The following is a 15,981-nucleotide window of genomic DNA, read 5'->3' on the forward strand; positions in this document are numbered from 1 at the left end:
AAAGTACACTCCAAAGATTTTTCGCAAGTCGTATAACTTGGACCCCAATTTTTGAAAATGCACTTGGAAGGAAAAAATAAAATAAAAAATAAATGCAAGTAAACACAAAATTTTCAACAAACGTAAACATTTAATGGCAGGTTTTGCAAAAAACAAAATGGCATAGCAAAAACGGTTGTCACCAAGTGACTAAGGCATACTTACCTTTCCCCTGCACAAGGATACCATATACGGTAAAAGTATGCCTTAGTCACTTGGTGGGAACATGACAGAGCTCAGAAAGAAAGCATATTCCGGCTGTTAATAGCAGAAAATGATCATGTCAGTTTTTCGGCATTCTATTGAATTGGTGGTTCAAAAGTTGTAGGACTAGGTTTTGGTGACATTTTAGTGCCACAAGTTTTATTTTGTAGGTCATACCCCCCCACCCCCCGACACATTAATTTAGTAGCTAGTTTGAATACATATTTTTAATTCCTTAAAAATAGTAACATTTTTAGAAAACTGCACTTTCTGGTAATTCGTTAATTTTTGCATGTGCTCCCTTCCTGGCTGTCCAAAAACTTAATAAAAAGAACAAAAATAAAATCCTCTGGTCTACTTCAAAGCGGAGTTCCAGACGTTCCTGTGTTCAGCGGGGACCAGTTAGGGCGCAACTCGCGCATTTGTGCAGTAGGGAACCGGGAAGTGAAGCCCCAACATTCTACTTTCCAATTCCCTGACAGAGGTTGGTGGTGGGGGCAGTCGAGAGAAAAGCGATTTATCGGCTTTGGCTGCCGACATCGCAGGCACCCTGTACAGGTAGGTGTCCATTTATTAAAATTCAGCAGCTGCAGTATTTGTGTTTTTTAAGGGGGACCTCCGCTTTAAATCAGCAGCTACAAAGCTGCTGACCTTTAATAAACACACATTCAACAGTCCCACGATCCAGCGATGTGGCCACCCAAAGCCTCTGTACTCTCCCCTGCATCACCAGTGTGGGCACCCGGCTGTGCCAGCTTGCAGCTTCACAGCCGGGTGCACACTGCGAGAGTTACGCCATGCCTCCTCAATGGCCGGGCAATATTCTGGGACCTGCGACGTGTCCCAACAGATTGCAGGGAAGGAGAGAAAAACTCCTGCTCGAGTCGCCTAGCCGGCGAGAGCGGAAGTGAGAGCTGGGTACCCAGTCAAAATTAGGTAACCCCCTGATGTCACTTCTGATATGGACTTAACATCACTTCCTGGTCCTGGAACGCACACTGGCTCCATATGAGCAGCCGATCAAGAGTTTTTTCCTTTTCCAAGGCGGTTTATGTTGGTGCTAACTGAAGCACCATGGAGTGCAGGAGCAATTTTGTTTGTGTTTTATTCGGTTTGAATATACTACACCATTTATCATCATCTCCTTTGAGCTCTTATTGTATCTGGTCATGTGGGAGAGGTATATGTAGAGAGCCTGGTAAATTGGGACCCATCATCTTACCATCTAAGGCCAATTGAAGGATTCCCACTGAAGTGTTACTCTAAATACACAAGGTCCTTTCAAGTTCTATGGTTGGCGAGTGTGCATTTTGCTCACTTGCTGGTGGAGCACATTTGGAAGGTAAGAAGTCACCAGGGAACTTTGCAGCACAGTGGTTGGAGGATTTCTGAAATGTATTGATCGTTTTTTACTTTGGTTTATATTAGTGCTTTGTAACCTGTCATTTGGAGGTATATGATGCACTTTGTTATTAGATTTTTATAGTAGTGCCATATATTTCTTTGTAGCGTTTGTGTATTTAAAATGTAGTTGATTCACTTAAAAAAAAAAAAAAAAAAAAAAAGAAGGGGGGGCAGCTCATATATATATATATATATATATATATATATATATATATATATATATATATATATATATATATATATATATATATATATATATATATATATATATATATATATATATATATATATATATATATATATATATATATATATATACACACACATACACACACATACATTATCTCACAAAGGTGAGTACACCCCTCACATTTTTGTAAATACTTTATTATATATTTCCATGTGACAACACTGAAGAAATTACACTTTGCAACGTAACTTTAACTCACACAGCCATTAATGTCTAAACCGCCAACAAAAGCGAGTACACCCCTAAGTGAAAATGTCCAAATTGGGCCAATAAGCCATTTTCCCTCACTGGTGTCATGTGACTCATTTGTGTTACAAGGTCTTAGTTGTGAGTGGGGAGCAGGTGTGTTAAATTTGGTGTTATCGCTCTCAATCTTTCATACTGGTCACTGGAAGTTCAACATGGCACCTCATGGCAAAGAACTGGGGATCTAAAAAAAAAAAAAAAAAAAAAAAGAATTGCTGCTCTACATAAAGATGGCCTAGAGATTATAAGAAGATTGCCAAGATCCTGAGCTGCAGCACGGTGGCCAAGAACATACACCGGTTTAACAGGACAGGTTCCATTCAGAACAGGCCTCCCCATGGTCAACCAAAGAAGTCGAGTGCACATGTTCAGCATCATATCCAGAGGTTGCCTTTGGGAAATAGATGTATGAGTGCTGCCAGCATTGCTGCAGAGGTTGAAGGAGGGGGGTCAGCCTGGCAGACCATAAGCTGCATCAAATTGGTCTGCATGGCGGTCATCCCAGAAGGAAGCCACTTCTAAAGATGATGCACAAAAAAGTCCGCAAACAGTTTGCTGCAGACAAAGGACATGATGAGGCCAAGATAAACTTATTTGGTTCAGATGATGTCAAGCGTGTGTGGTGGCCACCAGGTGAGGAGTACAAAGACAAGTGTGTCTTGCCTACAATCAAGCATGGTGGTGGGAGTGTCATGGTCTGGGGCTTTATGAGTGCTGCTGGCACTGGGGAGCTACAGTTTATTGAGGGAACCATGAATGCAAACATGTACTGTGACATACAGACGCAGATCATGATCCCCCCCCCCCTCCCTTTAGAGACTGGGCCGCAGGGCAGTATCCCAACTTAACGACCTCAAACACACCTCCAAGATGACCACTGCCTTGCTAAAGAAGCTGAGAGTAAAAGGTGATTGACTGGCCAAGCATGTCTCCAGACCTAAACCCTATTGAGCATCTGTGGGGTTTTCTCAAACGGAAGGTGGAGGAGCTCAAGGTCTAACATCCACCAGCTCTGTGATGTCATTATGGAGGAGTGGAAGAGGACTCCAGTTGCAACCTGTGAAGCTCTGGGGAACTCCATGCCCAAGAGGGTTAAGGCAGTGCTGGAAAATAATGGTAGCCACACAAAATATTGACACTTTGGGCCCAATTTGGACATTTTCACTTAGGAATGTTCTCACTTTGTTGCCAGCGGTTTAGACATTAACCACCAGCCGCCGTCCAAAAACGGCGGCAAGGTGGTTGCTTAACTGGGGGTCGCCGTTCTGAAACGGCGCCCACCAGAAGCAGTGATGCGCGCCGCCTCGGGCGCGCACACAGAAAATTCTGTGCGCGCCGGGTCTATGAGACCCGGCGCTACACAGATCTCGGTAACTGACCGACAACAGCTGTCTTTTACCATGTGATTGCGCCGTCCAATGACGGCACGATCACAGGTAAACAAACCGGCGTCATTTGATGACGCCGGTTCCTCCCTCCTCTCGCTGTACCGATTGGTACAGTGTGAGAGGAGAGCGCGGATGGCAGCAGCAGTGTGGGATGGATCTGTGACTATTGCAGTCACAGATCCATCCATCCCTGCTCAGCCATCCCTGCATTAACCCCTGCAATACTCTGCCTTCCCTGCGCAATACTCTGCAATGCTCTGCCTTCCCTGCGCAATTACTCTGCAATACCCCCCGCGCAATACTCTGCAATACCCCCCGCGCAATACTCTGCAATACCCCCCGCGCAATACTCTGCAATACCCCCCGCGCAATACTCTGCAATACCCCCCGCGCAATACTCTGCAATACCCCCCGCGCAATACTCTGCAATACCCCCCGCGCAATACTCTGCAATACCCCCCGCGCAATACTCTGCAATACCCCCCGCGCAATACTCTGCAATACCCCCCGCGCAATACTCTGCAATACCCCCCGCGCAATACTCTGCAATACCCCCCACACAATACTCTGCAATACCCCCCACACAATACTCTGCAATACCCCCCACACAATACTCTGCAATACCCCCCACACAATACTCTGCAATACCCCCCACACAATACTCTGCAATACCCCCGCACCAATACTCTGCAATACCCCCGCACCAATACTCTGCAATACCCCCGCACCAATACTCTGCAATACCCAGAAAATACTCTGGGGAAAAAAATGCGTTTTAACCACTTCCCGCCCACGTCATATGAGGTCCTTGACTTTGTGCAGGGATATCTAAATGATGCCTGCAGCTACAGGCATCATTCAGATATAATTTTTTTCAGCCGGCGATTCTCTACACCATAAAAACGATCATGGCGGCTGTTCCGCCTCTTGATCGTTCTTACGGGAGGCAAAAAGGGACGTCCCCACTCCCTTCGCCCTCCGGTGCTTCTTCTGACTCACCGCTGCGATCGAAGCCAGGATCGTTTTTTTTCTTGTTTTTTTTCAGGCTTCCCAGCCTAGAGGTGAGATGTGGGGTCTTATTGACCCCACATCTCACTGTAAAGAGGACCTGTCATGCTATATTCCTATTACAAGGGATGTTTCCATTCCTTGTAATTGGAATAAAAGTGATCAAAACATTTATTTTTGGGGAAAAACGTGTCAAACTAAAATAAAGTAAAATGAACAATAAAAATAAAAAATAAATATTTAAAGCGCCCCTGTTCCCGCGTGCTCGTATACAGAAGCGAATGTGTACGTAAGTCCCGCCCACATATGAAAACGGTGTTCAAACCACACATGTGGGGTATCGCTGCGAACGTTAGAGCGAGAGCAATCATTTTGGCCCCAGACCTCCTCTAACTAAAAACATGTAACCAGTAAAAACATTTAAAACGTCACCTATGGGGATTTTTAAGTAGCGAAGTTTGGCGCCATTCCACAAGCGTGTGCAATATTGAAGGGTGACATGTTGGGTATCTATTTACTCGGGGTAACTTCATCTTTCATATTATGCAAAAACATTGGGCTAACTTTAATGTTTTTTTTTTTAAAAAGCACAAAACTGTTTTATTTCCCAAAAAAATGCGTTCGAAAAAAAGGGATTTTTATAAACAGCTTACCTGTAAAATCCTTTTCTCGTAGTACATCACGGGACACAGAGCGGCATAGTAATTACTATGTGGGTTATAGAGTCTACCTTCAGGTGATGGACACTGGCACTCTCAGACAGGAAGTTCCTCCCTATATAACCCCCTCCCATAGGAGGCGTACCTCAGTTTTGTAGCAAGCAATATTATTCCCAATTTTCCCAGAGGGGTGGGAGCTCTGTGTCCCGTGATGTACTACGAGAAAAGGATTTTACAGGTAAGCTGTTTATAAAAATCCCTTTTTCTCTATCATACATCACGGGACACAGAGCGGCATAGTAATTACTATGTGGGATGTCCAAAAGCAATGCCAAATGAGGGGGGGGAGAAACCAAAAGAAAAGATCCAAGGTGCCATCGAGCGCAGGGAACTCAAAGGGCTGCCCGTAAAACAGCCTGCCCAAAGGCCAGGTCCCCGCGCCTCCCCACGTCCAGCTGATAAAACTTCGCGAACGTGTGGACTGATGACCAGGTAGCTGCCCTGCATACCTGAGCCATAGAAACCTGGTGCTGAACTGCCCATGAAGTCCCCAAAGCTCTTGTAGAATGAGCCTTAATAGAAGCCGGAGGCTCCTTACCCTTCAGGCCATAGGCCTGAGAGATTACCTGCCGAATCCATCTGGCCAAGGTGGCTTTTGAAGCCGCCTGTCCTTTCTTGGGCCCATCTGGCAGAATGAATAAGGAATCTGTCTTCCTAATGTCTGCCGTAGCTTTTAAATAGACTTTCACGGCTCTTACCACATCCAAGGTATGCAGTAACCTTTCTTCCCTAGACCTTGGTGAGGGAAAGAAGGATGGAAGAACCAAATCCTGGTTCAAATGAAAGCTTGAGACTACTTTGGGCAAAAAAGTAGAAAGGGGTCGGAGTACGACCCTGTCCTCATGGATTATCAAGAACGGTTCCTTACAGGATAATGCTGCCAATTCTGATACCCTCCTGGCCGAAGCCATGGCCACCAAGAAGACTAATTTCCTGGAAAGCAAGATTAATGGGACTTGACCCAAGGGTTCAAAAGGCTGCTTCTGAAGGACTGAAAGGACTAAATTTAAGTCCCATGGACATAAGGGGAGTTTAATCGGAGGACTAATCCGTAAAGCTCCCTGAAAAATTTTTTTTACTAGAGAATGCGTGGCTAGCGGTCTCTGAAAAAACACCGATAAGGCCGACACCTGGCCCCTAAGGGAACTTACAGCTAGCTTCATGTCTAGCCCCCTTTGCAAGAACTCCAAGATCCTGCCAATTACAAATTTACGAGGGTGCCATTTCCTGGTCTCACACCAGGCTATGTAAGATCTCCACACCCTGTAGTATATTTGCCTAGAAACTGGCTTTCTGGCGCTGATTAGGGTAGCCAGGACAGAGTCTGACAAACCCCTCTTTCTTAAAACAAAGGATTCAATCGCCAAGCCGTTAAATTTAGCGACCGTAAGGCAGGGTGGAATATCGGCCCCTGGGACAGCAGGTCCGGTCGTAAGGGAAGAGGCCATGGGTCTCCGACTGACATCCTGACAATCAGGGAATACCAAGCCCTTCGGGGCCACGCCGGGGCTATTAAGATCACCGGCTTCCTCTCCCACCTGATCCGGCGCAGAAGCCGAGGCAGCAGCTGCACCGGTGGGAAGGCATAAACAAGGGAAAACTCGTGCCAAGGACATACCAGGGCATCCGTCCCGCAGGCCCATGGATCCCTTGTCCGGGAAACAAAGCTGGGCAGTTTCGTGTTTTCCCTGGATGCTAATAGGTCCACGTCCGGCACACCCCATCTTTGACAAATGGTCTGAAAAACTTCGGGGTGGAGAGCCCATTCCCCCGGAAATAATTGTTGGCGGCTGAGGTAATCGGCCTGCCAATTGTGTATGCCGGGTATGAATACTGCCGACAGGCAAGGTATGTAAGCCTCTGCCCAAACGAAGATCTGATCCACCTCTTTCTGGGCTGATCGACTTCTCGTGCCCCCCTGATGGTTTATATAGGCCACAGCCGTGGCGTTGTCTGACTGTACCCTTACCGGGGAGCCCTGTAATTTGGACGTCCAGGCCCTTAGGGCTAACCGCACAGCCCTGATCTCTAACAGATTGATGGGCAAGAGACTCTCCCTGCTTGACCAAAGCCCTTGCTGGGAGAGCTCCCCTAGGGTGGCACCCCAACCCCTCAGACTGGCGTCGGTAGATATCACTACCCAGGCCACCGGATTGAAGGATTTCCCCCTCTTCAGGTTCTGGGGTGTTAACCACCAGCTGAGACTTCCCCTGACTGACGCACCAAGCTTCATAGGGCAGTCTAGGGACTGAACTCTCCGGTTCCACCTTGCCAGGATTGCGCTCTGCAATTTCCTGGAGTGGAACTGGGCATAGGGGACCGCTTCGAAGGTAGCCACCATCTTCCCCAGCAACTGCATGCAGAGACGAACCGTTGGTTTCTGTTTTCTTAACAGTGACCGAATGGTCAGTGTCAGAGACTCGACTTTTGCCTGAGGCAAAAAAACTCTTTGTTGGGCTGTATCGAGGCGTAAGCCCAGATATTCCAGGCTTGTGGTAGGAAGAAGGGCAGATTTGGCTTTGTTTATGAGCCAACCCAAGGTCTCTAAGTACTGAACTGTGGTTCGGACTGCGCGCTCTAAGCTTAGAGCCGAGTGCTCTATTAGCAATAAATCGTCCAGATATGCCAAAATCTGGACACCCCGAGTTCTTAAGTTTGCCAACACCGGTGCCAGGATCTTTGTGAAGACCCTCGGAGCTGTGGCCAGGCCGAACGGCAGCGCCACGAATTGAAAATGGTGCTGACCTACCATGAACCGTAAGAACTTGTGGTGTCCTGGGTAAATGGGAATGTGGAGATATGCGTCTTTGACGTCTATGGACGCTAGAAATTCTCCCCCCTGCAATGATGCCGTGACTGAACGAATGGATTCCATCCGAAAAGACCGAATCACTAGAAATTTGTTTAACCGTTTTAGGTTTAAAATCGGCCTGACGTCGCCGTTTGGCTTTGGGACTACGAATAAATTTGAGTAGAACCCCAGACCGTATTCTTGAGTGGGTACCCGTACAATCACCTTTTGGGCCAACAAATGGTCTAGGGATGCCAACAGTGACGCCCTTTTCTCTGGGTCGCTCGGCAAGTTTGACCTTTGAAAATGAGGCGGGGGGATTTCTCGAAATTCCAACTGGTAACCGGAGGTTACCGCGGAGAGAACCCACTTGTCGGAGATTCCCTTCCTCCAGATATTGGAATATTGTTGGAGTCTTCCCCCCACCCAACCGGATGGGGGCGCCCCTTCACAAGGACGCCTTGGGGGCAGGTTTACCCTGCTTACGGACCCAGGGTCTCTTGTTTGTGAAGAACTGCCCCTGCGGCTTGTTGTCATTATTGGGTCTAGTCGGCGGCCGTCGATACTGCCTAGTATTAGATGGCCCAGGTGCCGGAGCTGTTGGACGCTTAAAGGTGGGGCCCCTGAACCGCTTCTTGACCGGTAGCAGGGTACTTTTCCCACTTGTAATCTTTTCTATATACTTGTCCAAGTCTTCCCCAAACAATCTTTCCCCATGGAAGGGGAAACCTGTCAACAGCTTTTTGCAGGGAGTCTCGGCTGACCAGTTCTTCAGCCATAACAGCCTGCGCATATGCACAAGAAACATGGAGAGACGGGATGCTTGTTGGATAGAATCCTTTATCGCATCCACTGCAAAACAAAGAGCTCTAGGTAAATCAGATAGTTCCTGAGCTTGCTGGTCTGGCAAATCCCTTAGGACCTGTTTAGTTTGGTCCTTCAGGGCCTGGCACACCCCAATAGCTGCTATAGCCGGCTGAACCACCGCCCCCATCGTGGCAAAAGAGGACTTTAATAACGTTTCTAAACGCTTGTCCACCGGGTCCTTAAACATTTGGACATTGTCCACAGGACAGGTCAAAGTTTTATTAACGCATGAAATGGCCGCATCCACAGCCGGTACAGACCATTTCTTGCAAAATTTTTCCTCCATGGGATATAACACAGAAAATCTTTTTGGTGGAATAAAGATTCTGTCAGGGTGAGCCCATTCCTTATACATAAGCTCCTCCAGGAGAGGATGGACTGGAAAGAAAGTGCTAGCATGAGGAGCCTTCAAAGACCCTAGAGAGGATACTACCCCTGTAGGGGATACCGGTAATGGTAATTTAAATGTTGAGCGGACCATGTCCGCTAAGGACTGAATCCACAGTTTTTCAGCCTGCGAGGCCGAAAAAGGCTCTTCAATGGTAGATTCCTCAGACACTTTCTCCTCCAGGTCCTCCTCCTGATCCTCTAGGAAGCCTACCTCATCAGAGGAAAGACTTTCAAGACTCCGGGACCGCACCTTAGGAGAAGGGGATCTAGCCCGCTTCTTCTCGGGAAGAGATGCAGCAATTAAGGCTGCCAATCTCTCCTCTAGTCCCACCAGAGTAGTAGCCAGTACCTCTTGTGTTACAAACACTGGGGCTGGTTGGACTGGCCCTGCTATAGCACCAGCTACCTGATCCTGCCCACCGATAAGCTCCGGATCCTCAGGGAGTGGGGCCGCTGCTGAGGCCTGGCCTAGGTCCTCCGAGCTGGATGGGGATCCCCTGGATCTTTTTGCGGACTTTGCCGCTTTTGAACCCCCCTTGGGAGCCATAGCCAATCCTAGGAACTCCCCGCAATTTGGAAGGAACCTGGCCACAAAAAACAAAGTACCCCTTATGTAGCAGAACTACCTGGGACTTTGTGAAGCTGCCTAAGGGCAACGCTTCCACTGGGATAGCCTGGTACGTAATATAACCTGTCCTTATGGGGGAGGAGGCTTTACAGGCAGGCACCTACCAAATGTCCAGATATGGGCACTTCAGCCCCTGAACAGATGCACCCTGAGGCGTCCTGGTCCACCAACCTGACCACTGTCGACAGTAGGAAATCTCCACCTGGCACCGCGCTCTGTGTCCCCCCACGCTGTAAGGTCATGACTGCTTGAGGGAGCGTTCCTTTAGCGCGCACCCGCGTGCGCCGTTCTGCCACGCCCCGGCGTCACGTAACGTCGCGCCGCTATTTACGTGCACGCGCACGCGCGCGACAGCAGACTAACACCGCAGCAGTATGGGCTGGAGACACGCGCCGCAGGGAGGACCGAGGAACCGCCACGCCAAGCAAGTTTGCTTCTCAGGCTGGTAAGCTTTTTCTAGCTTAGACATCCCCATGCATCCCTACAGTACCTGCTGCCACAGATTACCAGTACCAGACAGGGGAAAAACATATGTATATGAGAAACGATTTACAGCCATCCTGTCTTACAGACACAGTGGCAGACCTGCCCATGCATAGCAGCATATTTGGGCTATTCCCATACTCCCCTTACTAGAGAAACCTGCCGACGGACCACGTCCCGCAGATTTCTCACTTACCTGTCCACGCTGCAGGGTATTGTCAAGGACAAGAGGCCCAGCCTTCACCCTTCACCGTGGGCTTTGTTCGCAAAAACCTTCAGGGTCTGGGGTCCATAGCAGGTCACCGCTCCCCTGGACCTATACAGCATCCTGGCAACAGATGACATTTGGCCGTTTAACATAGACCAATGTTCTGGAACCCAGAATCCAGCTCTCAAACGAGAAGCATTATAGGCAAAACCCCCTCGTCCACCAGGGGCCCGGGTACCATCCACTTTGGCTATGAGCAAAGGAATGGGGTTTAGGGATGTTGGCGCTGCTTAGGTTGGTTGGTGAATATCCACGAGATGTCCTGTGTATTGTGAATTAATTGTAGGGAAACTTCAGAATACTAGGAGAGACCAATGAGGATGAGTCTCCTAGACCTGTGCGTTATTATGGCCAAACGTCCAGGTACTGTCCCCTGTTAATGCTTGTATTCAGCACTGGTGACCCAATGATCTGTTGGTTCTTCCAGTGGGAGCTAGCAACACTACGTACCTTGCTTACCTGCACAGGGTCCTGGACTATGCATCTTTAATTATTTTCATTTACTATCATTTTTTGATTATTCATCTAAACCACAGTGAAGTATTGCAATATCACTTAACGCACGGTGTCACGGGGAACACCTAACCATCTTACACATTTATTACAAAAAATAATCTCTTTTTATTTTATAAACAATTGTGGAGGTCTCACATCTTACACCCATTATTTGGATCTGTGCACTCATCGCACATCATATTTAGAGGCTACACATTGGAATCAATTATATAGTGTTGCTAGCTCAGAGATTTAATATTATTGGCTACCTTCCCACCCTTTGGATATAAATGTAATATTCCCACTGGAAGAACCAACAGATCATTGGGTCACCAGTGCTGAATACAAGCATTAACAGGGGACAGTACCTGGACGTTTGGCCATAATAACGCACAGGTCTAGGAGACTCATCCTCATTGGTCTCTCCTAGTATTCTGAAGTTTCCCTACAATTAATTCACAATACACAGGACATCTCGTGGATATTCACCAACCAACCTAAGCAGCGCCAACATCCCTAAACCCCATTCCTTTGCTAATTCCAGGTCTCCTTGAGGCTTGTCAGGGAGGCAGCAGCTTAATAGTATTCCTAAGCGCGGATCCTCTCCCCTTAATTTTCCCACTTTGGCTATGAAGCACCTTGGATGGATCCGGTTAAAACAGTCCTAAGCTCAGCCACAAAGGACCTTGCTTATACTGTGACCACCACCTAAGACACTGGCGAAAAAACTGAGGTACGCCTCCTATGGGAGGGGGTTATATAGGGAGGAACTTCCTGTCTGAGAGTGCCAGTGTCCATCACCTGAAGGTAGACTCTATAACCCACATAGTAATTACTATGCCGCTCTGTGTCCCGTGATGTATGATAGAGAAATTGCTGTGCAAATACCATGCGTGATAAAAAGTTGCAACGACCGCAGGGTCTTTGCTAAAAAAGCATATATAATGTTTTGGGGTTCTATGTAATTTTCTAACAAATAAATGATGATTTTTACATGTAGGAGAGAAATGTCAGAACTGGTCTGGGTGCTCCAGAACGCCTGATGGTGCTCCCTGCATGTCGGGCCTCTGTATGTGGCCACGCTGTGTAAAAGTCTCACACATGTGGTATCGCCATACTCGGGAGGAATAGCAGAATGTGTTTTGGGGTGTAATTTGTGGTATGCATATGCTGTGTGTGAGAAATAACCTGCTAATATGAAACTTTTGTGGAAAAAAAATAAAAATAAAAAAAAAAAAACTTGATTTTGCAAAGAATTGCGGGAAAAAATGACAACTTCAAAAAACTCACCATGCCTCTTTCTAAATACCTTGGAATGTCTTCTTTCCAAAAAGGGGTCATTTAGGGGGTATTTGTACTTTTCTGGCATGTTAGGGTCTCAAGAAATGAGAGAGGCTGTCAGTACATCAGATGTGATCAAATTGATCAATTTTCAGTAATTGGTACCATAGCTTGTAGACCTTATAACTTTCACCCAGACTAAATAATATCCAAATTTTTTTTTTTTTAACCAAAGATATGTAGCAGTATACATTTTAGGCCAAATTTATGAAGAAAAATTCATTTTTTGCAAAATTTTATAATAGAAATGAAGAAAAATTCATTTTTTTTACAAAATTTTCGTTCTTTTTTCATTTATAGCGAAAAAAATAAAAACCGCAGAGGTGATCAAATACCACCAAAAGAAAGCTCTATTTGTGGGAAAAAAAGGACAAAAATTTCATTTGGCTACAGTGTTGTATGACTGAGTTATTGTCATTCAAAATGTGAGAGCACCGAAAGCTGAAAATTGGTCTGGTTATTAAGGGTGTTTAAGTGCCCAGTTGTCAAGTGGTTAATAGCCGTGTGTCGAGTTATTTTGAGGGGACAGCAAATTTACACTGTTATACAAGCAAAGTGTAATTTCTGAACTTGTCACATGAAAAGATATAATAAAATATTTACAAAAATGTGAGGGGTGAACTCACTTTTGTGAGATACTGTAATTATAAACACAGATCAGCCAAAAAAAAAATTATGACCACCCACTATAACCGATTGAGGCACAGACGCCACTATAAACAATAAAAGTATGCTGTGGTATCTGGCACCAAGCCGTCAGTAGCAGATACTTTAAATGCTGCAAGTTGTGAGGTGGGGCATCTGTGGATCAGACTTGTTTTTCCAGCATATCCCACAGATGCTCGATTGGATTGAAATCCGGTGAACTGAGGCAAAGTCAACACCTCAAACTTCTTGTTGTACTCAAACTATTCTTGAAATCATCAGACCAGCCACCCTTTTCCATTGCTTTATGGTCCAGTTCTGAAGCAGTCAGGTCCACTGTAGGCACTTTTAGCTGTGGACATGGCTAAGCATTGGCAACCTGTCTGGCCCACATCTACACAACCCTATATGCAAAAAACTGCAATACAGTGTATTTTGAAACCTATCCAAACAATCATTAACTTTTTCAGAAATTTCAGCTACATTAACTGTTCTATTGGGTCAAACCACACAGGCCAGCCTTCTTTCCACTCATGTAGCAAAGAGCCTTAACTGCCCATGACCCCATCACCGTTTTTTTCCTTCCTTGGATCACTTGGTGGGTTCTGACCACTGCAGACCAGGAACATCCCACCAAGAGCTACAGTCTTGAAGTTGCTCTGACCTAGTCATCTAACCACAAATCCTATATATACGCACACACACACACACACACACACACACACACACACACACACACACACAGTATATCTATCTAATGCCAGGATTATATGGATAGCACCAACATCCCATGATGGGGAGGGCAAAAAGCAAGAAGGAGGGAGGAGAGAAACAGAAGAGGAAAAACAAATCTTTCCACTTGTCATCTACCTGTCCTGATTATGGCCATCCTCAGCACAGAGGTCCACTGTCCAAAAACGTTTGCCTGCCGTCTAGCCACTACAATTTGTCGCTTGTCATAGTCGTTGAAATATTTATGCTTGCCAATTTTTTTCCTGCTTTCAACACATCAACTTCAAGGACAACACGTTAGCATCTAACAAATTATTATCATACAGGATTTATATTGTGCCTGTTTGAACAGCACTTTACAAAAAAAAGCGAGAGTTAGAGCCGGTTCACACTGGGGCGACTTGGGATCCGACTTGAAGTCGCCTCAAGTCATCCCAAGTCGCGCTGTCGAGAAAAACAATGCAAGTGAATGGGAGCGGTTTTAATACACACGACTCGAGTCGCTCCGACTTCAAAAGAAGTTCCTGTACTACTTCAATCCGACTTGTAGGCGATTTGTACCCATTGATTTCAATGGAAGTCGCCTCCAAGTCTGATCACTGTCTAAACTGAAGCGACTTTCCAGGAAGATAACATACATTTCTCAGGCAAACCTCTCCCTCCCCTAGAGCTGATTGTTGTGTGATTGGCCACTGGAAAGTCTCCTGTCCTGGAGACGACTTCAAGTCATTTTGTAAATCACCCCAGATCGCCCTGTGGTTCATGCTCAAGTCGTGTCGGAGTCGCCCTAGTGTGAACCGACTCTTACAATACAAGACGATTCATAAGTCATCAAATAACTTCTATGACAAAAAAAATTATACAAATACAAGACTTACCAAGCTTCTTCTTGATGGCTTCCAATATTGAATCAGAATCTCTAAGCATGCAAGGCGTTGTTGTACAAATTTGAATATGGTACTTTCCTACTGGTTTTCTGTTAAACATGGTATAGAATGTGGCCACTTCATACACTCGCATAGCAGGCATCTGCAGGACTTCAGCTACCTGAAAAAAAAAAAAAACAGAAAGGGGAAACCATGAAAATAGACACTTCAGAAACTTGTTCTGCAAATTTTACAGATAAGCAACGCCTATCCTCAAATTGATTTGTGGTTTCAAATTAATAACTACCGCAGTAGAAACAAAACACGAAAAGATACACTTAGCGGCTTTCCAGGTCACTGTTCCGTTTATTCGGCACAATTGAATTGTTTTTTATACACATGCTTACATAGGTTATCACATTAAAGTAGTTGTAAGGGCCACGGGTTGTTTACCTTCATGCATTCTATAAACCTCACCCCCCCTTTATTACCCAATTCAGCAATGTGCACGAGAGCAGCGGCTCTCCCGCCTTATTGGCTGAGACACAGCAGCGGGAGCCTTTGTCCCCAATGCAGTCAATAACAGCCTGTGAGAAGGCAGCAGGGGGCAGCGCCAAGCCACACTGAGTGTCTTATGGACACACAGACGCAGCTCGGGAGCTAGCACGCACAAGTGCCTCTATAGCAAGATGGCATTGTTCCGCAAAAAAAATCACAAACCTCTACATTATTTTGCTCAAGTGAATGTACCGGGGTGATGCCCGCAGCGGGAGGGGACATTTCCCCACTCTGCCTGGGTCTCTCATCCCACCGGGAGACCCAAGCGACCTGCCAGCAAAGCCGGAATCGACGTTGATTGGGTTTCTGATGTAGTAACTCGGAAGTGATGTCACTTCCGGTTTACTTGCCAGCCAACGTTCCTAGTTTTAAAAACCCCAAGGTATGAAGAAGATGAAGAAGAGGGAGGGAGGAGGGGATTGGGGTCTTGAAGTGTATTTTTTCGTACCATTTTTTTAGGACCGAGTACAAGTACCGATACTTTTTTTTCATGTACTCGTCGATACCGAATACCGATACTTTTTTTTAAATGTGTCCTCAAATGCAGCAATGTCCCCCACAAATGCAGCCATGTCCCCAAAGAGAAAGCCAAGCCATCCAATCCAGGGACAGGTGATCGGTCTATCAAAGTGCCCGCACAAGGGGGAGGGGCTATATAT

The 15,981-nt window shown here is 46.2% G+C and overlaps 1 protein-coding gene across 1 annotated transcript in view; it reads right to left on the bottom strand.

The window, feature by feature from the left end:
• Positions 1-15,981, bottom strand: part of NDUFV2 (NADH:ubiquinone oxidoreductase core subunit V2) — a 55,497-nt gene that overhangs the window by 18,189 nt on the left and 21,327 nt on the right. The window contains exon 5 of the mRNA XM_040353968.1: positions 14,777-14,945. Within this exon, the coding sequence (XP_040209902.1) occupies positions 14,777-14,945 (169 nt within the window). The remainder of the gene's footprint in view (positions 1-14,776; positions 14,946-15,981) is intronic.

The sequence above is a fragment of the Rana temporaria genome, chromosome 5 (genome assembly GCF_905171775.1).
Source record: "Rana temporaria chromosome 5, aRanTem1.1, whole genome shotgun sequence".
Lineage (NCBI taxonomy): Eukaryota > Metazoa > Chordata > Amphibia > Anura > Ranidae > Rana > Rana temporaria.